General features: G+C 61.2%; 3 protein-coding genes across 8 annotated transcripts; 2 read left to right on the forward strand and 1 right to left on the reverse strand.

The window, feature by feature from the left end:
* The first annotated feature begins 786 nt into the window (after nucleotides 1-786).
* On the forward strand, nucleotides 787-6168 carry KLHL17 (kelch like family member 17). 2 transcript variants are annotated; one of them, XM_027605887.1, is made up of 12 exons: nucleotides 787-1019; nucleotides 1900-2159; nucleotides 2247-2368; nucleotides 2518-2739; nucleotides 3192-3308; nucleotides 3511-3724; nucleotides 4045-4189; nucleotides 4274-4441; nucleotides 4867-4955; nucleotides 5070-5143; nucleotides 5349-5530; nucleotides 5856-6168. In XM_027605887.1, exons 1-12 carry the CDS (start codon nucleotides 910-912, stop codon nucleotides 6082-6084), a joined length of 1932 nt encoding a protein of 643 aa, XP_027461688.1. In that variant the 5' UTR covers nucleotides 787-909; the 3' UTR covers nucleotides 6085-6168. The 2 variants fall into 2 exon arrangements, with proteins under 2 accessions (XP_027461688.1, XP_027461697.1); XM_027605896.2 differs by lacking the exon at nucleotides 4274-4441 and having other exon boundaries at nucleotides 5856-6120.
* Nucleotides 6169-7664: 1496 nt separating this feature from the next.
* Nucleotides 7665-20170, forward strand: PLEKHN1 (pleckstrin homology domain containing N1). 5 transcript variants are annotated; one of them, XR_003522125.2, is made up of 17 exons: nucleotides 7665-7797; nucleotides 7898-7997; nucleotides 10693-10839; nucleotides 10936-11016; nucleotides 11141-11213; nucleotides 11557-11684; nucleotides 11766-11897; nucleotides 12220-12300; nucleotides 13139-13214; nucleotides 13335-13483; nucleotides 13623-13772; nucleotides 13957-14097; nucleotides 14269-14409; nucleotides 14567-14776; nucleotides 15069-15117; nucleotides 15201-15373; nucleotides 19879-20170. XR_003522125.2 is itself a non-coding variant. In XM_027605867.2 (16 exons), exons 1-16 carry the CDS (start codon nucleotides 7715-7717, stop codon nucleotides 19907-19909), a joined length of 1896 nt encoding a protein of 631 aa, XP_027461668.2. In that variant the 5' UTR covers nucleotides 7665-7714; the 3' UTR covers nucleotides 19910-20007. The 5 variants fall into 5 exon arrangements, 3 of the variants coding, with proteins under 3 accessions (XP_027461668.2, XP_027461677.2, XP_027461665.2); XR_003522126.2 differs by lacking the exon at nucleotides 19879-20170 and adding an exon at nucleotides 19045-19153; XM_027605867.2 differs by lacking the exon at nucleotides 15069-15117 and having other exon boundaries at nucleotides 19879-20007.
* On the reverse strand, nucleotides 16761-19911 carry PERM1 (PPARGC1 and ESRR induced regulator, muscle 1). The gene is made up of 3 exons (XM_035727137.1): nucleotides 17914-19911; nucleotides 17195-17320; nucleotides 16761-16937 (listed from the first exon to the last, which is right to left on the reverse strand). Exons 1-3 carry the CDS (start codon nucleotides 19871-19873, stop codon nucleotides 16798-16800), a joined length of 2226 nt encoding a protein of 741 aa, XP_035583030.1. The 5' UTR covers nucleotides 19874-19911; the 3' UTR covers nucleotides 16761-16797.
* Nucleotides 20171-22357: the final 2187 nt, after the last annotated feature.

Below are 22357 nucleotides of genomic sequence, written 5' to 3' on the forward strand. Positions count from 1 at the left end.
CCCAGAGCTGTTATTGAAGCCCTTTTGGCCAAATCTTCCCGAAAGTACTGCACCTGATACTTCGGTCCACCAAGTCCTCTGCTGGGAATATGCCTAAATCCACAATATGGGGCCGGGCAGGAACGGCCGCTTTTCCTTTGCCCCGGCTGTGGGAAGGGCAGGTACAAAGGCCCAGTGGCTGGAAGAAAGGAGGTGGGAAAACCAGATTATGCCCTCCCATCTGCCCCCCCCCAACCCCGCCCCCGGCTCCAAGGGCAAGGGTTTGTGGGCCTGGGACTCCAGATCCCACAGCCTCCTTGGGAGCAGGCGTGGCTCCTGGCAGGTCCCCCAGGCCCTGCGCCCCCACCCCATCCCATCCCACCCTACCACCACCACCACCCACCCCCCCACCCCCCGGCAGCTAGCGCCCAGTTCAAGGCCTGGTACGTGTAGGGATTCATGGAGGGAACCCTGCAAAAGCCAGCCGGGCAAAGGGGTCTGTCTGGGGTCACAAAGAGGGCAAGGCAGGATGTGGTACCAGGCCGCCTCAGGCCCCAGGGGCAGCGGGGCCTTCGCAGCTGCGGGCCCAGGGTGCTTACGGGGGCGGGGCTTCTCAAACGAATTGGCGGGGATGGATGGCCCGGGAGGTTTCTCCGAGGTAGGCGGCGGGGGGGCGGGAGCTTCCTGGAGGAGAAAGCGGGCGGGGCGCCCGGACACTGACTGGGAATATTGGAGGGTTGTGTTCAGCCCCCGAAGACGCGGGGAGCGCGGGAGGCGGGGCGGGCGGCGCCGAGAAACAGCGACTGCGGGCGGGCGGCGGGAGCGAGGGACGCTGAGCCGGCCGCCACCGCCTAGCAGTCCTCCAGCAGTCAGTACGTCCGTTCGCCTGTGCGTTCTCCGCGGGTCGCGGCGGGTCCGGCAGCCGAGCCCATGCAGCCGCGCAGCGAGCGCCCGGCAGGCAGGACGCAAAGCCCGGAGCACGGCAGCCCGGGGCCCGGGCCGGAGGCGCCGCCGCCGCCACCGCCGCCGCAGCCACCGGCGTAAGTGGGCCGAGGGGCTGGGGACCGTAAGCCGGACCGGAGGCTGAGGGGGTCCGGGAAGGAGACAAGGAGGGGCGTGAGCCGACCCTGGCTGGCTGTCCGGAGGAGGCGGCCTCGGCGCCCGGCAGGCTCGGTCCGCCGGTGGAGGGTACAACTCCCCCTCTGTTTATCGCGCACACAGCGACGTGGGACAGGGCGTCCAGAGGTGGCTGCTTCCTGGAGGCTCTGTCCTCTCCCGCCGCCCTTGAATTCCGGCTGCGCCGCTCAGACTTAGGCGACTTGTCTGCAGGATGAGGGGCAAGGGGTGGGGGTGGAGCCGCTCCCGAGGGTCAAGTGAGGTTAGACCTGCTGGTGGGCATAGGGGTCTTCTTCAGAGCTGTCATGAGGTATTAGCCACTTGCACTTCATGCACATGAAGTGCCCAGCCCGTGCTGAGGACACTGGACTCTGATGGGGAATGGGAAGGGTGGCCAGTGACAGAGGAGCTCCTGGTCCCAACGAGGGCAAAGGGAACCTGGTTCTTATGAGAGTTACAGGCAGAGAAATCCCTATTCTCTGGGGACCCCGGGGCAGAGGGGAGTATGGTGCCAGGAGGGGTCCTGGCAAAGGAAGCTGTGTAGGTTCAACTATGGCATCAGGTGTGTGAACTGGACCTCATGCTAGGAGCGAGTGTGGGGCAGTTTTGCCGCACTTCAAGGAGGCTCCCTGTATGTGAGAGAGAAGAGTTGGGGGGGAGGGGGCGTTGGTCCTTGATGGAAGCCAGGTATGGCCTGTCAGGGAGAAGGGTGGCCTCCTAGGTGCCCTGGCCCTGCCTGCGGTTTCAGGGGTGGGTGAGCAGCTCCCTGCAGAGTGCACCTGACCTGGCACTGCCCATCTGCAGCCCGGAGGCAGAGCGCGCACGTCCTCGGCAGGCCCGGCCCACGGCCCCAATGGAGGGTGCAATGCAGCTGCTGAGCCGTGAGGGCCACACTGTGTCCCACAACTCCAAACGGCACTACCACGACGCCTTCGTGGCCATGAGCCGCATGCGGCAGCGTGGCCTCCTGTGTGACATCGTCCTGCACGTGGCGGCCAAGGAGATCCGAGCACACAAGGTGGTGCTGGCCTCCTGCAGCCCCTACTTCCACGCCATGTTCACAAGCAAGTACCGCCACATCCAGTCTGGGCACTCGGGGGGCTCCGCAGATCTCCCGGGGCAGGGACCGGCCTGACCTGCTGTCTCCACAGATGAGATGAGTGAGAGCCGCCAGACGCACGTGACACTGCATGACATTGACCCTCAGGCCCTGGACCAGCTGGTGCAGTTTGCGTACACGGCTGAGATCGTGGTGGGCGAAGGCAACGTGCAGGTGAGGCTGCCTCATCTCACATCGCACGCCTCTACTGGGCCCCTGGGCCTCAGCTCCCGGGGTTTCCTTGTGCCTCTCCCTCAGCTCCTCGTGTTCCCGTTTCCCTGTCCCTGCTCCCCTGGCTCTCTCTGTCTCATCTCACCCCACAGACTCTGCTCCCAGCTGCCAGCCTCCTGCAGCTGAATGGCGTCCGTGACGCCTGCTGCAAGTTCCTGCTGAGTCAGCTCGACCCCTCCAACTGTCTGGGCATCCGGGGCTTTGCCGACACGCACTCTTGCAGTGACCTGCTCAAGGCAGCACACAGGTATGTGCTGCAGCACTTTGTGGACGTGGCCAAGACCGAGGAGTTCATGCTGTTGCCACTAAAGCAGGTAACATGCCAGCGGGGCATGGCCTTGACCCTGACCCAGTCCCAGCCCTTGGACTCCTGGTTCCCTTCATCTTGGCTCTTAAGACCTGGCCCTTTGGCCCCCAACCCTTATTTCCAGCCTCTGACCCACATTCCTGCCTCACTACCCATCCCCTGCCCTCTCCCCACCTCACCCCCTTTTTCTGACCCACCCAAACCTTCAACTTTTGACTTCTGATCCCATCCTGTCCTGACCACATCCCTGCCTACAATCTCCAGGCCCTGGTTCTATACTCTTAGGATTGTTCTGGGCCTAGGCCCCCAGGAACCAAATCTGTGGTTCCTGACCCTGCTTGACCCCTTCTCATAGGAACACTGGGCTCCCCATTGGACTCTTCCTCCTGGGCACCTTCAGGGCTCCATGGGCCCCCAAGATCCTCCCTAGATCTCAGGTCTGAGGGTCCCCACCCCCAGGTGCTGGAACTGGTCTCTAGCGACAGCCTGAACGTGCCTTCAGAGGAGGATGTCTACCGTGCCGTCCTGAGCTGGGTCAAACATGACGTGGATGCTCGGAGGCAGCACGTCCCAAGGGTGAGGCCGGTGCCTAGGGGGCCCACTGTGCTTAGGAGGGGTTACACAGTGGCTGAGGGCCTGGGTGCACTTGGGCTCTGCCGTGTCCAGAAACCCCCTCACAGGAGTGATGCAGACACATGTTTCAAGAAGGGTCCAGCGTGTCTGAGGGGGATCTCTTCACTGGGGCCTGCCACCTGACTGTGGCACCCCTCCACCCCAGCTGATGAAGTGTGTTCGCCTGCCCCTGCTGAGCCGGGACTTCCTGCTGGGCCACGTGGATGCTGAGAGCCTGGTGAGGCATCATCCTGACTGCAAGGACCTGCTTATTGAGGCCCTCAAATTCCACCTGCTGCCTGAGCAGAGGGGTGTTCTGGGCACCAGCCGTACACGGCCTCGGCGCTGTGAGGGCGCTGGCCCTGTGCTCTTCGCTGTGGGTATGTTCACCTGTCATGTCTCCTCATGTCTGGGCCCCTCCCCCACATACCCACCTTCTCCCCTCCCATCCCTGACCTGTGCTTTCTATCTGTGAGCCCAGCACAAGCCTATCTCACACTATGCTGGTCACATCCTGTGCCCACCCCACACCTGCTCCTCTGTCCACCTGTGGAGGACCCCACGTGGTATGACCCACTCAGCAATCCCCATCCCCACCCACCTTGGAGCCTCCATACTCTTGACCTTGAGCTGCGCTAGAGACCCCCAGCCATTGCCTCCCTGGGTCCCTTGTCCTGCCCCGTCACCTCCCCTTTCCTAGGTGGCGGGAGCCTGTTTGCCATCCACGGGGACTGTGAAGCATATGACACACGCACTGACCGCTGGCACGTGGTGGCCTCCATGTCCACGCGCCGGGCCCGGGTGGGCGTGGCCGCAGTTGGGAACCGGCTGTATGCTGTGGGTGGGTAAGTGTGGAGGCTGGTTTTGGGTCAGGGGCTTAGCATGTGCCCACTGGGCCAGTCCTGACCGGCAGCGGACCCCTCCCCTAGTTACGATGGGACTTCAGACCTGGCCACCGTAGAGTCGTACGACCCTGTGACCAACACCTGGCAGCCTGAGGTGTCCATGGGCACGAGGCGCAGCTGCCTGGGTGTGGCTGCCCTGCACGGGCTCCTGTATGCAGCTGGTGGCTACGATGGGGCCTCCTGCCTCAACAGGTAGTGGCCGGGGTCAGGGCCGGGTGGCCTCTCGGGGTTGGTTCGCCGGCAGGTGTGGCTGCATCAGGACTGCAGAGACCATGCCTGAAGGGAGCAAAGAGGGATCCAACCTGACTCAAGTCACCAGGGCACCTTGGGCCTCTTCATCTGCACCAGCCCAGCCGCCCTTCTTTCCCTCTCAAGTTCTTCCCACCAGCCAGGGGCTGGGCACCACATGGACACTTGCCCAGGATCATGCAGGCCACCAGCTAGGGTCCCATGTCCCCACCCAGAGGGCCTGCTACTTGCTCCAGTGGGATTCTGGGGTCAGTCTCTGTGACTGCCCAGGATGGGATTTTAATCATTCCATGGGGGAGGGCAAGTCATGGGACCAGGGCAGCCTTTCTGCCACTGCTCAAGGTCAGCGGCAGGCCTGGTGTCCACAGTGCTGAGCGTTATGACCCTCTGACGGGAACATGGACATCCATCGCCGCCATGAGCACCCGGAGGCGATACGTGCGTGTGGCCATGCTCGGTGGGTAACAGGGCCTGCTCTAAGTAGTGTCCACCCCACCCCCACCCCTACCTGCCCCCACCCTGGAGACCCCACACATAGCAGGCACACCACGGGCGCGTTGACTGTCTGCAGATGGGAACCTGTTTGCTGTGGGTGGTTACGACAGTTCATCACACCTGGCCACTGTGGAGAAGTATGAGCCCCAGGTATGGAACACACCCCAGTCACACGAACTTCCCCTCTAAGGGCTACTTGAGGTCTTTGCTCTGGTCACCCACATCACCCAGACGATCAGCCTTCTAGGTCCCACCCCATCCCACAGACACCCTATCCTGGAGTAGGGTTCTTGCACTGTGGAGAAGGAGGGAGAATGGTGATGGGTCTGCCCCCAGCTGGTCCCCTCAACCGCAGGTAAACGCATGGACCCCCGTGGCCTCCATGTTGAGCCGACGAAGCTCAGCAGGGGTGGCGGTGCTGGAGGGGGCCCTCTACGTGGCCGGCGGCAATGATGGCACCAGCTGCCTCAACTCTGTGGAGAGATACAGCCCTAAGGCCGGTGCCTGGGAAAGTGTGGCACCCATGAACATCCGAAGGTGCGCCGGCCCCTCCCCCACAGGCCTGGAGTGTCCCCATGTCACCATCACCCACCAGAGACACAGATCTGTCTTAAGGCCTCCAGCCGGCGTGGTGTGTCCACGCCTCCCATCAGTATACACACCAACCAGCCTCAGGGCCCCGCCCCGCCCCAGGGCCCCGCCCCCGGAGGCTCCTCCCGTGGCCCCGCCCCCGGAGACTCTTCCCGTGGCCCCGCCCCCGGAGGCTCCTCCCGTGGCCCCGCCCCCGGAGGCTCTTGGAGTCCCGCCCCCACGGCTCACCGCCCCCCTCCCCACCCCCCACCCCACCCCACCCCACCCCCAGGAGTACGCATGACTTGGTGGCCATGGACGGCTGGCTGTATGCCGTGGGGGGCAACGATGGCAGCTCCAGCCTCAACTCCATCGAGAAGTACAACCCGAGGACCAACAAGTGGGTGGCCGCGTCCTGCATGTTCACGCGGCGCAGCAGCGTGGGCGTGGCAGTGCTCGAGCTGCTCAACTTCCCGCCTCCCTCTTCGCCCACGCTGTCCGTGTCGTCCACCAGCCTCTGACCCGCGGCGCGGACTGCACAGAGGCCCGGCCCCGCGGCCTCCTACATGCCTTAAGCCCCACAGGGCGGCCCCAGCGCCTCACGTGTCGGGGGCGGGGTGCTCGGCCCCCACCAGGAAAGTCCTCCCTGTCTGTCCTTGTCTCTGCGTCGAGGCCGTCCGTTTCTGTGTTCATTTCTCAGTGTCTGTTTATGTGTGTGCCATTTATTTACTTACTGGTTTGTTTGTTTATTATTTATTGATCGGTGAGCAGCGCAGCACTAACTAGTTTACACGTTTCCCCTTGAAGTGTCCTGTGTCTCTGGGACCAAGCTGCCTTCCCAGGTGTCCTCCTGCTCCACTGGGGGCACCAAGGAGCGATGGGGGTGGACACTTGCATTGCGCATGGGTCAGAGACGAACTCAGACTCTGTAGACCTGGAGGGACCGAGGGGGCAGGTACAGAGCAGCAGGCCAGGGTTAGTGGGGTGAGGGTTTTCTGAGCAGGTGCAGACCCTTCCAGCCTGGGCTTTGCACACCACCCCTACCTTGCCCAGCCAGGCACGCTCCCAAGAAGGACATGAAGCAAGCTTCCTTCTCCTGGGCATGGTGTCTCTTCTCGATCCTGCACTGAGCTGAGCACAAGCGTGCCACAGACCCCAGATAGCAATATGAGCCAACTTGAACAATAAACATGTTTCTTGGGCTCTGTGGGCTTGAGGCTGAGTGTACATCTCCACCCTTTGGGGTCTTATCTGGGGTGACCAGGAGGGCCTGGGGACAGGTGTGCAGCTGGGCTGAGGCTCTGCTTTGGCATCTGGGGCCTTTGAGGCAGCAGCATCACGTCCAGGTGGGTCAGGGATGTGATGTCGTGGATGAGCACCCAACCAGGAGTGTGGTTCGCTGTCAGCCTGGTCCTGAGAGGCCCTCGTGGTCCCATCTCATCCCAGGCTCTGGAGAGAGGGGAGTGCACAGTACTACCCCTACCTCACCATGATGGTCCTGGGTGCATCCAGGAGGTTTGTGGCTTCCTTCTTGGACCTTGGCCTGGGGTGAGGTTTGGGTTGAAGCAGGAGAGGTTGGGGGAGGGTCCTGGCTTCCCCTTCCCCAAAGTTATAAACTCCTGTTTTAGCAGCTGAGAGCGAGCACATACCCCCTTGCAGTCAGTGGTGACTGAGACCGTGGCATTTAGGTGGAAACAGGATGTATGCTCTCCATGGGGAGTGGTGGTATTGGGAGGGGGGAGCCCTAGGCTCACAGAGCTCCAGCCACAGGCGACCCCAGGCAACCCCAGCCCGAGTGCGGGCCGGCCAAGTACTCACAAACCAGGGCTTTGAGGCTCCTCCCATACAGATTGGAGGCTGAGATGGGTTTTCTTGGCTGGCCCAGGGGAGAAGACTCCTCCCCACCCCCCACCCCCACCCCACAGCAACTCCAGCCTGGCCTGAATGTGTGGGGGACCCAGGTCAGAGAACTGAAACGCTTCGGCCCAGGTGAGGGCCGGGTCCCTCCCGGAAAGGCTCCACCCTCGTCCGGCCCTCAGGCATAGGGCAAGACTTCCCAGAGCTCCGCCTGGGAGGCGGGACAGGAGGCTCAGTACAGAGGGACCCAGACCTGTCGACCTGTTCAACTTGGGCCTGCCGCCACCGCCGCCCATGGGGAACAGCCACTGCGTCCCTCAGGCCCCTAGGAGGCTCCGGGCGTCCTTCTCCAGAAAGCCTTCGCTGAAGGGAAATAGGTGAGGGGGTGGGGAGCCCAGCCTTTGTCCCTAGGTCACAGGGGTGTCCCTCAGTCTGCCTCAGGGGCCAGGCTGTGAGCCCCCCTTCCCTTGTCCCCAGAGAGGATGGCGCAAGGAAGCTGGCTGGCCTGTTTGGCTCCGAGGCCGGTCCTGACCTGGACGCCACTGCTGACAAGATCTTCTACTACATCCCTGGGACGGTGAGCAGGCGGGTGGGCGTGTCCCAGCTCACAGGGGCGCGGTGGCGGTGGTCTCTGTGTGACTGTGTGTACCTGTCCTATCTTCACTCAACTCAGGGTCTTCCCCTGTCAGCCTGGGTGGGAGTCAGATCCAGCACGAAGTGAGGAAGTAGACACTGCCCCGCCCTGGGGAGCTCATCTGGCCGAAAGTCTGAGCGGAGAGTGAAACTGCGAGACACTGAGTCAGTGGGGTGAGGGAGCACCGGCAGGGGCGGGCCGCAGGCGGGGCCTCCAGGAGTCTCTGCTACACCAGAGGGGGCACCATGGCCAGGCTATCCACTCAGAGCCATACCTGGGGTGTGTGCCCACCCCCGCCCTGGACTTGGGTGCGGGACAGCATGCCCAGGCACATTCGAGGTGGACCAAGCACATAGAGCTGTGTTGCTGTGGCTGCCATCACTCTGAGTGAGTAAGGGGCTTCAGGTGAACAGTGAGCCAGCCCAGGCCTCAGTTTCTCCCGGGGGATGTCTTGGCATCCACCACTGCCTCATTCCACAGCAGCCTGCTGTGATTTCCCCCCTACCAAGGCCACACAGCAAGGACATGGCTCCCACATGCTAGGCTACCTCTGAGCTAAATACCACCCCCTCTCACCCTGCCCAGCTCCTGAGGGGCTAAGGGTTAGCTGAGAGGGGAGACACACCCAGCCCTCTTCCCTAACCTGGATAGCATTGGGTATGGTGGGAGGCTCTGCTATCTGCAAAAGCCCCAGAATGTGAGGGAAATGACACCCCAATATCTTACCCCAGGCCAGAGAAGGAGGAACATTTGTCACTCTGGGTCGGGGGTCCCACCCTGCACCCTTCTCACACTGTTCCTTTGAGGCCTAGCAACTGGTGGGGGCTTCCAGAGCCCACCTTTCCAACCAGTTCCCATCAGGCTGGGAAGCCCAGGCCTGTCCCCTTTCCTGCCCTCTGAGGTCCCAGGGCTCCCTGCAGGCAAGTGCTGGTTTGAGAAACCATGCTGCCTCAGAGAGGTGGACAGGGCACTTCTGCCCAGGGTCTGGCTGGGCTGGGATAGAGTCCCTCCATGTGACTGCATCTCAGACCTCAACTCTGTCCAAGCCCAGGACACATCATGTGACCCTGGTGGAATTGCATGAGATGTGGTGGCCCCGGTGGTCCTCACCTGCCAAGACATAGTAGCAGGAGAGGGGAGCAGGCCTGTTGAACCTGGGAGGGGAGGGGGCGCCAGGGGAGGAGCCACTTCTTAGGCCCTGCCCTGTGGTGGGTTCGGCACCTACAAATGAGCCAGCCCTGCCAAGGCTCTGAGCTGACTCCTCCCTAGGCCCTAAGGCTGAGCCTGGGCCACAGGGACAGCTACATGGCCCTTCCTGTTCATGGCCTATTTTTCATGGGTCCCATCCCTGAGTTGTTCCCCACACTGGGTGTGGGTACAGGAGGCCCCACCCAGAGGCAGGGAAGCCTCACATTCCTGGGCTTGCCCAAGGGGCAGCTTAGCTTGGCCAGGGCTCAGCAGCCCTCAAGGCAGCCCCTGCCAGCACCCAAATGGAGCATGGCCCCTCCCCAACTCACCCCTGAGCCCCTAGACCTCAGCCCTTCTAGCCAGGGTGTCAGGTCAGTACCCATCCCTATCTGACATCCAATCTGATGATCGAGCCCCCAGTTAGAGAGGGTTCTCTGTGTGGCAAGATTGACTAAGTGTTTGTGGGCCCCAACACTCCCTCCCCTCAGCACACAGGCATCGAAGCCCCAGCACATCTCAGGCCTGGCCTAATTCTGGGGATGCAGCAGTGGGCAAAACAGACAAAGACCCTGTTCTCTTGGTGCCCCACCTCCATGACAGAGCCAGGTGATAAGTGTGTAAAAGATACAGTAAGCCAGAAGTGGCTAGTGTGGAGAAAAAGGAAGGAAGAAAGGTGTGCAGAGGGGTCAGGTGAGGCTACAGTGTTAGGTTATCCAGACAGGACCTCACGGAGAAGGTGACATCCGAGCCCCGTGCTGATGGTGCGACGAGAATGGGACTGAGTGGTGTGGGCAGAGGGAATAACAAGTATAAAGGCCCCAAGGCAGCCTGTGCCTGATATGGGCAAAGAGGACCCTTCGGGCCATTGCCAAGACCTTGGCCTTCTCTGTGGCTGAGGTTAGGGGCCTGCTGCAGTGTGCTGACGCCGTCGGCACAGGCTCTCAAGGGCTGATGTGATGCATCTCTTTCCGGCTCCCCATCAACGGACGTGCTGGTAGCTTGAAATGGGCCATAGTGGGACTATTAACATGGAAACACCCCCCCCCCACCCTGTGAAGCCAGGTATTAAACACGTAGCCAGCACTAGAGGCGTGAGAGAGCTTTGAGCATCATCTGCCTCAGACACCCAAAAACCCCTCTGACCAACAAGTCTTGGGAGGCTGAATAATCAAAACACAGGCGCACGGGTTAGGAAATATCAAAAATACGGGTCGAATGTCCATTGAGTTCAGCCTTCGCCACCTCTACACTAGACCATGTCATGTTATGACATGTGTATTCTGCCACCATTTCCATATTAAGAGGCTGTGAGTGCGTATTGGGGTTCTGTACCTATGAGTGATGGTGTGTGCATGTTCCTAACCTTTGTATTATGTAACTGTGGGTGTGTGTATGGGTGGGGCAGCTGGCCCCGGGTCAGCGCCACCCCCCCAAGCTCTGCTCCCCACAGGACATCCGGGGCCTGGAGAGCCAGCGAGAAAACCTAGAGCAGCCGTTCCTGAGTGTGTTCAAGAAGGGGCGGCGGAGGGTGCCCGTGAGGAATCTGGGCAAGGTTGTACACTATGCCAAGGTCCAGCTACGATTCCAGCATAGCCAGGTGGGGCCAGGCTGGGCCGCGTTGGCGGGGGTGCTTGGGTACCAGCCTGGGGCCTGGTCCCCAGCCCCTCAGATCAGCCGCCCTGCTCTCCCCCAGGACATCAGCAACTGCTATCTGGAGCTGTTCCCCTCCTACCTCTACTTCCAGGCCCATGGTTCCAAAGGACTCACCTTCCAGGTGACGGGAAATGGGCAAAGGGAGGAGTCTAGGGGCAGAGGGAGAGAGCAGCCTCTTGGGAGGTAGGTACCCATGCCTCACTAGGGGTCCCCCAGCCCTCCCCTTCCCCCGTGTGCTCTGGCAGGGGCTGTTACCACTGATGGAGCTGAGTGTCTGCCCGCTTGAGGGGTCCAGAGAGCATGCCTTCCAGATCACAGGTGTGTGGGGGGCATGAGTGGACCTGGCCCCCAGGAGGGGCCTCAGCTGGGGCTGCTCAGTGGCCTTGGCCTCAGGCTGAGCTTCAGAACCCTGGAGGGACCCTGAGTGCACTGAGGGATCCTGGCTTTTCCTCCAGTGGGCAGATGAGCACTTGCCAAGCTGGGGTGCAGGACAGCGGCCAGGAGACCTCCAGAGCTGTGAATGAGGCCCTGTTAGTGGCCGATGGTCCCAGATGGTGCCACAGGGTCCTCCTGTCCCAGGCCCTGGGGTGCCCATGGAACCCTTGAGTGGGACCTTTCCTGTGGGCTGCAGGCCCAGCCCACTCCACCCCTCTACCCCCAGGCCCGCTGCCTGCTCCCCTTCATGTGCTCTGCCCCAGCCAGGCTGAGCTGGGCCTCTGGCTGTACCACCTGGAAAAGCAGATAGCCCTCGTGGGAGGGCTGCAGCACTGCCACTCAGCGCCCCCGCAGGTCAGTCCTGGGAACCCCCACACCCCCTTCCTGTCCCCTCTGTGCCAACACCCTCCGCTGCCCCTGACCCCCCTTCGCCAGGGCCCCCCTGAGGACGAGCTGCCCTGGACTCTGCAGCGCAGGCTGACCCGGCTACGGAAGGCATCAGGGCATCAAATGGTGGGCAGCGCCGTCTGTGCCTCGAGGGTCAAGCTGCAGCATCTGCCCTCACAGGTGCATGGGGGCGGGGGGAGGCGGTACCCAGGGGTGAGAGGAGATGGGGCCATGGGAGTGAGGACATGGGGGCACAGGGTGGGTGGGAGGAGATGGAGGGGTGAGGACGTGGGGGGCGGTGAGAACATAGGGGCACGGGGGTGAGGATGTGGAGGCACACGGTAAGTGGGAAGAGATGAGGGAAGGCGCCGAGATGGGGGAGGGGTGAGGAGGTGGTGGCACAAGGGGTGAGGAGATGAGGGAGGGGTTCAGGAGGCAAGTGGGGGCCAGGCCCTCACACACACTGGTGGAGCCCCCACTCTGCCTTTTGACCCCCTCACAGGAGCAATGGGACCGGCTCCTGGTCCTGTACCCAACATCCCTGGCTATCTTCTCCGAAGAAGCAGAGGGGCTTTGCTTTAAGGTGGGTCCCTCCGCACTGTGGACCCGCCCGGGAAACGCCCTGTGTGTGGGGGTGGGAGAGGGCAGCGGCGCAGGAGGAACCTGTATTTCGGGGCCTGTTGAGACAGTGTGCTGGCCCCACCCACCCGGCCGGCTGCCCTGGTCAGTCTGGTCTCAGCTGTGATGTGGCCAAGGAGGGGTCCCTGCATAAATATCCCTTATCATCCTAGAGGGTCCTCCACCATCAGCAGGACCATCACCTGGGGCAGGTGGCATGGGGGCAGAACCACTCCTGGGAGACACTGTTGTGCTGGGCCTGTACCTCTGAGTGGACATTTTCCTGGTGCCTGAGGGGCGTGTGTGTGTGTGTGTGTGTGTGTGTGTGTGTGTGTGTGTGTGTGTGTGTGTGTGTGTGTGTGTGTGTGTGTAGGAGGGTCCTCTGGGGCTGGAGTGTGTCTGTTGTGTGCAGCACAGTAACTTTCTACTCTGGGGGTGATCGTGGCCCTCAGTCACTGAGAAAAACGCAGGGGTGTTCCCCATAATTCCTTGCCAACCTACCCCCAGTCTTAGTAGGTGACCCAGTGGACCGGTCCCCAGAGGTATCCGTCTGTGCCTGCCATTGGCTGATGAAGGCCCCACCCAAGAGCCCAGGGGTAAAGAGATCCCTCAGGACCGACAGGGAGCGCCGGCCCCCCTCATGGATGTCAGCCTCAGCCCTGTCTTGCCCCCTGTCTTGCCCTCTGCCTGCCATCTGAAGGCCCAGCCCAACTCTGGAGGGTGAGGCAGAAGTATGGGCCCAGGCAGAGGCACAGGGTTTTGCCCCCAGACTCAGGCCCCATCTTCCATCACTGCGCCCACAGGGGGAGCTCCCACTCAGCGCTATCTGCATCAACCTGGAGGAGAAGGAGAAGCAGATCCGTTCTTTCCTGATCGAAGGTGGGCAGAGGCCTGGCTTGGGAGGGAGGGCATGAGCCTGGTGGGTGCCCCAGCTCTTCAGTGGGGCCTTGCAGGGACCTTTCTGCTTGCCAGGCCCCCCTCACGGTGTCTGTGTGCTAGGCCGCCTCATCAACACTATCCGCGTGCTGTGTGCCACCTATGAGGACTACAGCCACTGGCTCCTGTGTCTGCAGACGATCTTGCCCAGGGACAGAGCCGCCCCTCTGGCTGGCCCTGAGAGTTTCGCAGGGCCACGCGTGTCCGCACAGGTGAGGGGCCAACAGGGCGAGATACTGCCCCCACATCTCACGTTCTGGGCAGAAGGGTGGGTCTAGGGCAGGGGTGGTTACGGGGAGGGGCCCTGCTCTCTGTCTCACCTCCTCTCGCTCCCGGCCCCCTGCTGTCCAGGTCATGGGCGGTCGCCGAGGCTCACTCTCCTCAGATGGACAAACTAGCCGGGACTCGGGGTGCCCAGCACCCCCCTCCACCCACACCAGCCCCTCTGTCCCTGAGTCCTCGGTGCCATCCACCACCCGCTGCCCTGCCCAGGCTGTATCTGTGAGTATCAGGGGCTCGCGATGGGGCAAACAGAAGAAAAGGGCAGGAGGTCATGAGGGCAGCCTGCCTGGGTCCCCATGGCACCCCATCCCAGGCAGGACCTGGAGGGAACTGGGCGCAGCCTCAGAGGACCGAGTGGGTGAGGGCCCTTGGGAACCTTCTGAAAGGTCTTTGGTCCCCACAGGACCAGGCCCACCCTGGCTGCACCAGCATCAGCAGGCAGAGGGCAGAACTGAGATGGAGCAGCATCAGCCGGTCACCCAGGAGTAAGGCCCGGGGTGAGGGGCCCAGCCTGGCCACCTCGTTGTACTTGGACCTGACCAAGGTGGGCCCAGCACACTGCCCCAGTTCTCCCTCCCACCCTGCACCTCCCTGGCCTCCATCTCTCAGGCCCAGGTGGTCCTGGAGCCACCTAGAGGCCTTCTTGCACAGAGAAGGGAGGACTCGGGCCCCCTCTAGCTCCAGGAGACCTGTCTCTTCTGCCTCTTGCCTGCAGCTGAGCAGACAGACACTAGAGGACGACCCTGAGGCCCCAGACCACCCTCCGAAGACCCCACACTCCCCACTCTATGCTGATCCCTACACACCACCTGCTATCTCCTACCACAAGATCACAGACGTCCAGGACCTGGATGAGGTCAGTTCCCTGTGGGTGACAGAAAGGGCTAGATGTGTCCACAGCCTGGGGTCTGCTCAGGTCATGAGGAGTGGCCAGGGGGTTCTGGGGGCAGGCATCCCTCCGCTCCCTGGAGGTTCTGGTCCAGGGCCTCAGGTCCCCACCCCTTTCCTGGCAGTTCCTCAGCGCAATGCAGAGCTCACTTGGACCTGAATCCTCGAGCCCATTCCCCTCGGTCCCTGTGTCTGTGCCTGCCGCTGACCCCAGCTCTGGACTCTCCAGTCCCCACTTGCTCTCCAGGAAGGGAGCCCTGCAGCCCAGAGCCTCTCAGCGGCACCGAGGCTCCATCAAGGGCCGGGGGCCACCACCCCCAGACTCCCCTCCGCATGTGAGTAGCAGCCCCCACCCCTGCCGGGTAAGGGGTTCTGTGGAGGGGTGGAAATAGTGTGGGGGCTCTGGGACCCTGGGGGAGCAGGAGAGATGGAAACAGGAAGACAGGGCGAGCTGAGACCAAAGACAGGAAGCAGTGCTGGGAGGGGGTGGGGGCAGGTAGAGGCCAGAAGGGAAGATCCACAGCCAGGAGGAAAAGGTAGGGCTATAGGGTCTGGCAGCTTCGTGGGCTGGTCTCCAAGCCTCCTCCCCCAGGGCTCAGGTCTCAGACTTGTGGTTGGGGTCCCCAGGTCTCCCCAGCGAGGAAAGTCTCAACCGACCCCCTGCCACCCCCCTCAGGTGAGTGAGGGCCCTTGCCTCTTTCTGAGGGGAGCTCTGGGTATTGCTTCCTGAAGGCACAGGCGTCTTTGTCTCCTCACCAGGTGGCCATCCCCCCAAGAGCTCTGGTAACATCTGGGACAAATCTTCATCTCCCTCCCACAAGCGGCGGCCCCGAGGAGGACCTGAGGCTGGGGGGGGGCTCATCCAGTGGATCTGATGGCCTCTGGGTGACCGGTTCTCAGGACCCCCCGCCAGCATGGACCCTGGAGTGGAGGTTTGCAGCAGAGCCTTGGTCTTTCTATGTAGGGCCACAGGCCGACCGGCATCCGATACCTGAACCCCATCCAGTGCTGAGTCAGTGTCTGATCCCAGCAGGGTGAAGGGTTCTCCAGGACTCTGAGTTTCCCTGGGCTCTGGAGGGGCCGGGAGGAGAGCATCATACTGAAGATGGCCTGACGACATGGCTGCACCACAGATCAGAGCAGGCCTCGTAGAGGGACCAAATTTCACCCTTTCCTCCAGGGAAGGAGTGAGGGAGGCCACTCGATGCAGGCTTTACCTGGCGGTGGGAGAACGGCGCAGGTGGGAAGAAGGTCAGGTTAGTGAGGGTCAGAGAGCAAGAGGGCAGGGAGGTCAGCGAAGTCTGAGAGACGTCATGAGCAGAGAGAGAAGGGTATTCTGGGTGAATGTCAGTAGGCTGCGGCTGGTCAGGAGAAACTACGAGACTAAACAAGAAAGAAAGAGAAGACTTTATTTGTGCTGTGTGTCCATGCATTTTCCACTCAGCAGTCAGGAGTCCCCCATCCTGGGGGCCCTGTGCCCATGCCCACCTGGCACCCAGCCTGGTGACCTCCACTGCTCTGCCACCCACCTTCCTGCCCCGTCTCTGGCTCCTCAAAGCCTTGGGACAATCCCAAATGTCCAATCCCTTTATGTGACACCACCATATTCCACCTCTGCACCTCGTCCAGGGTTCCCCAGAGGAGGGGCTCCGGCTTCTGCCCTACAGACCCCCACCCTGCAGGGGCTGCTGGAGCCACCCTCCTACACGCCCCTACAGGTACCTGCTCACTGTCTTAGGCAGGAGCCAAGCAGGTCTTCGCCATAGGCCCTTGGGGCTTAAGGGTCACAGAGGCCTCAGAGGCTTTCACTAGCCCAGCCCACTTGTCAACAAGGCGGAGAGTTCCTGGGACACCCCCTCCAGCCTGGAGGCCATCTAGTCTCCTCACTCTTGCCCCCTGCCCAGATTTCCTGCTGCCCTGACACCTTCTAGGTTCCAGACCCTTATCCTGCCTCTCTCCCGTAACTAGATAACCCAATAAAATATAGGACGCCCAGTTAAATTTGATTTCAGATAAGCCACACAGAATTCGGTATAAGTACATCTCAAATACTGCATGTCTGAAATTCAAGTTTCACTGGCACCCTGTGTTTTTCTTAGCTGATCTGGCCGCCTTACTAGCCAGCTCCTTGCTCAGCACCTACCTAGCCACCTTCCAGACCCCCCTCCTCCCAGGTGGGAAGCACAGTCTTGGCCTTAGTCAGTGGTCGGACCTCTGGGTGGAATCCAGGGACACTGGCTCCTCCCTAGACTCCACAGAACACGGGGGTCAAAGGGCAAGACCTGAGGGCAGCACCTCGTCCTCAGCACCTGTGGCCGTTTCTTTGTCCTGTGTCTTCCTGGACCAAGCCCGGGTTCTAAGAGCTGGCGTTGCGTCTGGGGCTGCGGCTGCGGCTGCGGCTGCGGCTGCGGCTGCGGCTGCGGCTGGGGCGTCCCTGCCCCATCTGCTGGCGGAAGTAGTGGATGGCAGACAAGGTACCAATGTTGGCCAACAAGACTGCAAGAGAAACACAAAGCCTCCTGAGTGCCGGCTCCATTCTGGCCTGGTCACCACCTTCTACCCACATGGCCTGGCCCTCAAAGGGCAAGAGGAGGCCAGCAGGGCGCGGAGTGGGTCAGCAATGAGAGGGGCAAGGTCACGGGAGAAATCTGTGCTTCCCCATGCACCCCTCATCCCTGCTGGCCCAGCAGGTGAGACTGGACACTACTGGTCCTCCTGGGTACCAGCCCACTCCTCCCCCAGGGCCCCCAAACCTGTTTTCCAGGCATCTGGGGTATGCAGGTCTAATGTTCTCACAGCCCAGGTGGCAAAGGCCACAAACACCAGGCACATGTCATTCTGGCTGAAGGTAAATGAGGTGAGAGGGTCTCGGGGCTCCCCTAGGAGAGAGAAGCATGCTCTGTGCTCTGGCAGCTCCACTCAGACTCATCTGTCCCAGATATGCTGTGAGTCACATCTTCCCGATGACACCTCTGTCCCAAGACCCAGGGTACTGTGTGGCATAGTTGAGTCAAGCTGACTTGAGCGGGTTGCCTCTGGGGTACCATTTCCTGGTTTGTAAAATATCTTCCAAGGAGAATGTGAGATGAAGTCTGTTGCGTGCCTGACCTGGCAGGCAGCAAGGCCCGAGTGGGAGCTGTCCCAGTGTCTACCATGCTAGAGGCGGCGGGGGGAGGGGGGCGCGGGGGGGGCGGCAAGTCACTGCTGTCATCTGGGCCTGGATACAGAATGATGGTCAGTGCAGACAAATCCCTGAGTGGCTGTGGTGTCTAGCCTAGTCTGCCCCACCTGGACTATATCCCGCGACGGCCAGGAGCTAGTCCATCCTTCCCAGGTCATCCCTAAGCACCACCCCCCACTGGCTCATGGCTTGGGGTCCTAGCCTGCCCCGCCCCAGCAGCCCTCCTGGCTGAACTCCCTGGACAGTATGTTCCCAGGACCTGGACAGCCATGGGGCCCACGCGACACGCACCTGCTTGCCTGACTGCCAGACTGCACTGCTCCGCTGTGTCTGGGGTAGGCTCTGGTGGGGTGCCAGGCCCCATGTCCCAGGGGACCAAGCCGGGGGGCTCCGTGGCCTGTAGCTGGAGAAGGGCAGCCAGCTCCAGCACGCCCCCCGACGAGTCCTCCCCGAGGAAGTGTTCATAGGCCTCAGGGATGGAGATGGGCACAGGGTCTCCAGGTGGAAGGGTTGGCACTGGCTCAGCCTGTGGGGGTTGGGCCACAGAGTGGCCCCCCCAGTGCCCAGACCTCTGGGCTTGACGGTCCTGGAAGAAGAATTCACACATGTCTGGCCACTGTACTTCGGCCAGGGCCTGGTCAGCTTCTGCCCCCTCCTCAGCATCTTCATCTTCCTCCTCAATAGTGTCACAAAAAAAGAACTCATAGGCCTCTGGGAGGGTCACTGCAAAGCTGCTCCTGGACCTGGGCCCCACTGAAGCAGAGGGGGAAGGGAGAGGCAGGTGTTTGAGGATCCGAGGCCGGGGAGACCGGGGCCCAACTGCCATGGCGTCCCAGCCTCCAGGCCCCCCTCGGCCCCCCACTGCTGTCCTGGGGGATGAGGGCCGGGCTGTGGCTGGTGAAGGTGGGCCTGAGGTCTCTCCTGAACCTGGCTCCTCAGGGCTGGGCACAGCCATGGAAAATCGCACTTTCTTCTTCCTGGGTGCTTGGACGGGGCCTAGTGGGGGCTCCCCTGAGTGATGGCCAGCGGCACCTGCTGAAGGCTCCTCTCTGGGCTTCTCTCGGTGTCCTCCTGGAGACACAATAGGGCTCAAACATGGCTTGGCCGTTGGGGCAACCTCCACCTTCACCATGTCAGGCCCTGCCTGGGGAATGGGAGCAGGTGTAGACACACCCACGTCAGATTGGGCCTTGGAAACAAGGTGAGGCAGAACAAGTGTAGATAAATCCACCTCCTGCTTAACCACTGGGCCTAGCATAGGCAGGTCTGTGTCCAGTTTAGACTTGGAGGCAGGTGTAGACAGAGCCGCATCTGACTTAGCCATTGAGATATCTGGATGAGTCTCCTGGGCAGGTGTGGACACAGTGTGTAGCTCAGCTCCGGGGGTCATGCTGAGTAGGTTTGTACCTTCCTTGGTCGCAGGGACAGGTGTAGACAGATCCGGATCTATTCCTTGCCTGGTTACCTGCGCAGGGGCTCCTGCAGACTCTGGACACAGTGCATCCTGCCCGGTTCCTGCTGTCTGCTCTGCTGTCCCAGCTGAGAGACCCTTCCCCCTGGACCCAGCCAGGCCAAGGCCCTCCTTGGGCCTGACCTCAGCAAGCAGCAGGGAACCCTGCTGGGTGGGAGCAGAGCCTGGGGTACTCAAGCACCCACCCCCCTTGGCTCCAGCAGCACGCCTCTTCTTTTGTCTAGGGCTGCGTGGCGGGGCTCCAGGGCTTCCAGGGGGGCTCTGCGGAGCTATGCTGCAGCCAGGAGACTCAGAGCTCTGCGGAGGCTCAGCAGGCAGACTAGGGGCAGGGCCCTGGGGGGCTGGCCCCTGCAGGAGCCTCTGCATCTTGTCTCTGGAAGACACTGGCCCTAGAAGGGGCAAGCTCTGGCCTAGGGGGGCAGCGTCAGATCTAAGGGACAGCAAAGCTTCTGACCGTGCAGACGTGCTAGGCGTCTGCTGATCGGCCCCCAGGGCCAAGACAGGCCCACACCAAGACCTGCTGACCAGCGACCGGGTGGCTGCCTTGTCCTCCTCCTTGAAGCCAAGCCAGCCCCTCCCCCTGGAAGCTGGCTGCCCCTCAGGAAGGGGTGGAGGCCCAGGAGGACCGCTGCCACTGCTGTCCCCTTGGTCAATGTCACTGGACAGGAGCTCATCCCCCGAGGCCAGGCTGGCCTGCAGGAGGCCACACTCCTCCGTTGCAGCCGAAAACTCAGCCCAGTCCTGGTCACTCAGCTGGATGCTGTACTGGAAGTTTTCCATTTCAGATCAGCAGAGGACTTGAGCAGCAGAGCTTGAGGCCAGGCGGGGTCTTCGTGGACCCAGGTCCCGGGCGCCAGCCAGCATACAACCGCTGGGGTGCCCCCCACCTCCTTGGCTCGGGGGCCAGCACTCCATCTGCTTCCTGAAAGAAAGGAAACGGGGAAACCTGAAGGAAGCTGAGTGGCTGTCAGAACCGACCCTTCCTCCAAGTTAGAAAACCTGTAACTCCCACTTATCCTATTTCCAAACTGTAATAAACTTGTAATGATAATAAACTTGTAATGATACATTGTTACATTCCTAGAATCTTATAATGATACATTGTTACAAATAATAATAAACTTGTAATGATACATTGTTACATTCCTAGAATCAAATATGGCTTAGATTAATGACGTACACTAAAAAATAGGGGTTCCTCCTGTTTAAAATTTTGTCCCCAGAAGCGGTTTTCTTCACCTCTTTGAGCCTTTTCTGTTCCACTGGGTCCCCAGCTCCGCCTTCTCCAACCTTCCTCCAGAATTGCAGGCACCAGGGTAAACTTTATACAGCAAAGCCCATTTCAAGGGTCACTCACTGGGAGTCAGCTCACCTGGGCGATGGTCAGCCCTGGTCTATCCCAGCACGCCTCAGGTGGCAGCAGGTCATGGAGAGGCCACAGTGTCCAGCAGGTGACCAACCTTTGCTGATGACCTTCCACCAGCCTTGGCTGGGACAGGCTTCTGGGCTTCCACTGAGATCATCAAGGTCACACTAGTGCTGGCTAGAGCCCTCTCAGGGGTCAGCAGGGAGTGCCTGGCTCTGCCCCCTGCCTAGGCAGGAAGTCACAGAACAGAAATGAGCCTCCTAACTCCCGGTGGACCACTAGGGCCATCCTCAAGGTCTCTGCCCCTCACCCAGGCCTGCCCGGCTGGCAGAGCTCCCTGCTTCTGCCTCGTCTCAGTGAACAGAGGTGACCCTAACTGCTTGAGAGCCCCTAGTGTCTTGGCCTCCTATGGGAAGAGCTCTTTGGCCTTTGGTCAGCTACCACTACACCCAGGGAGGTGGGAGGTCACTCTGGCCAGGCCAGTGCTGAGATGAAGATGCCTTGAGACCAGAGCACTGTGCCTTCCGGACCCCTGAAATTTGCCCTCCTCACTGGCCCTTGGGGAGGTCCCTCTGTCTGACTTTGGGACTCCTTAGGGTGGGAATGGGGGACTAACAGTGTCGTACCTGGGACCCTGTGGCCAGCCAGGGCAATGGAGCTGGGCGTCCGAGCTGCCTGTCCCAGAGCAGCATGGTGCTGGGCTCACCATGCAGGCCCCACCCCCACTGCCAAAAATACCCCGTCCCTGTGGTCACATGTCTCCTGCCAGTGGTCAGGGTCCAGGACACAAATAGATGGCATTTGGGGAGCCTCCAGCTCTGTGAGGGACGCCATCCTGATCAGGTCAGATGCTGGCCAGAGAATGCTGACCTGCGATCAGTCCTGCACGGGCCTCCTTTTCCCAGGCTGAAGGCCACTGTGCACTTCATCTCCTGGCCCAGGCTGATCTTCCCTCTTAAAGTGGCCCCACCCGCTGCAAAACCTCAGGCCCTGTGCCAGCAACTCTACCTTCCACCCCCCATCAACCGATGCCCTTCCGGGTCTTAGGGCTTTACCTCGTTACCTGTGTGGAATATAAAGCGTTGCAGAGTGTTAAGTGGGAAATCACCATTCCAGAACGTTCCTAGAGGTCCTTTGGAGGTGGGCTGCTGCTGACCAGGGGTGGAATAGGGGAGCAAGGCTTGTACCTCTCTCCTCTGGCCTCAGAATGCTCACTGGCCCCTTCCCCGGCAGCACGGCTGAACCTGCCAGTGGGGCTCAAGGGACAAGTGGGGTCACTGAGGGCTCTTGGTGGCAGGAACCCCAAGGAGTATGGGCCTTGGGCCTCTAGAGAGGGTTGGGAGGGTCCAGGGGTGGAAAATGGGTTACACCCCACCAGCACCTCTCCTGACCTAGGCTCCTGTAGACGGGCCCAAGAGGCAGGTGGCAGCACAAAGTCTGATCCTCCAAGAAAGGGAGCCTGGCGCTGCCACCCCCAGCTGAACCAGTCACCAAGAGTAGGCAGGCAGGGTTGACAGGGCCTCAGAAATGGGCCTCCAGAATAACACCTCCCATTCCAGGCCCTCGTGAGCACTTTTCCTAAAACTTGTCCATCCTGAGAGGGGGCACAAAGAGGACTCTTTTTTTCACAGTTGAGCTTGGTGGGGCACGGAGAGGGTGAATGACTTGCACACGACCACACAGCTGGCAAATGGCAGAGCTGGGTCCCAAAGCCCCTACTCTCAGCCCTCTCCAGGCTGACATTGCCCATCCCCATGCAGGTCCCTGTGACACCCACGCCTGTGGCTTCCAGGCTAGGGGACATGAAGAAGGAGTCGACCCCTCAGGGGCTGTGCTGGTCAGCATCACCACCAAGCGTGGTCCCAAACATCTAAACAAACAGGTCAATGAGATCATTT

Source organism: Zalophus californianus, chromosome 4 (genome assembly GCF_009762305.2).
Source record: "Zalophus californianus isolate mZalCal1 chromosome 4, mZalCal1.pri.v2, whole genome shotgun sequence".
Lineage (NCBI taxonomy): Eukaryota > Metazoa > Chordata > Mammalia > Carnivora > Otariidae > Zalophus > Zalophus californianus.

Excerpts from the sequence above, each read along its gene's own strand:
- PERM1 (XM_035727137.1), bottom strand. The coding sequence starts at position 19,873 with ATGGAAAACTTCCAGTACAGCATCCAGCTGAGTGACCAGGACTGGGCT. Across the intron at positions 17,321-17,913 it reads TCTGGCAGTCAGGCAAGCAG|GGGAGCCCCGAGACCCTCTC; the intron begins GTGCGTGTCGCG and ends TCTCTCTCCTAG. Across the intron at positions 16,938-17,194 it reads CCCAGATGCCTGGAAAACAG|TCTTGTTGGCCAACATTGGT; the intron begins GTTTGGGGGCCC and ends TTTCTCTTGCAG.
- KLHL17 (XM_027605887.1), top strand. The coding sequence starts at position 910 with ATGCAGCCGCGCAGCGAGCGCCCGGCAGGCAGGACGCAAAGCCCGGAG. Across the intron at positions 2,369-2,517 it reads TGGGCGAAGGCAACGTGCAG|ACTCTGCTCCCAGCTGCCAG; the intron begins GTGAGGCTGCCT and ends CTCACCCCACAG. Across the intron at positions 2,740-3,191 it reads TGCTGTTGCCACTAAAGCAG|GTGCTGGAACTGGTCTCTAG; the intron begins GTAACATGCCAG and ends CCCCACCCCCAG.
- PLEKHN1 (XM_027605864.2), top strand. The coding sequence starts at position 7,715 with ATGGGGAACAGCCACTGCGTCCCTCAGGCCCCTAGGAGGCTCCGGGCG. Across the intron at positions 10,840-10,935 it reads TACGATTCCAGCATAGCCAG|GACATCAGCAACTGCTATCT; the intron begins GTGGGGCCAGGC and ends GCTCTCCCCCAG. Across the intron at positions 14,777-15,200 it reads CCCCAGACTCCCCTCCGCAT|GTGGCCATCCCCCCAAGAGC; the intron begins GTGAGTAGCAGC and ends TCTCCTCACCAG.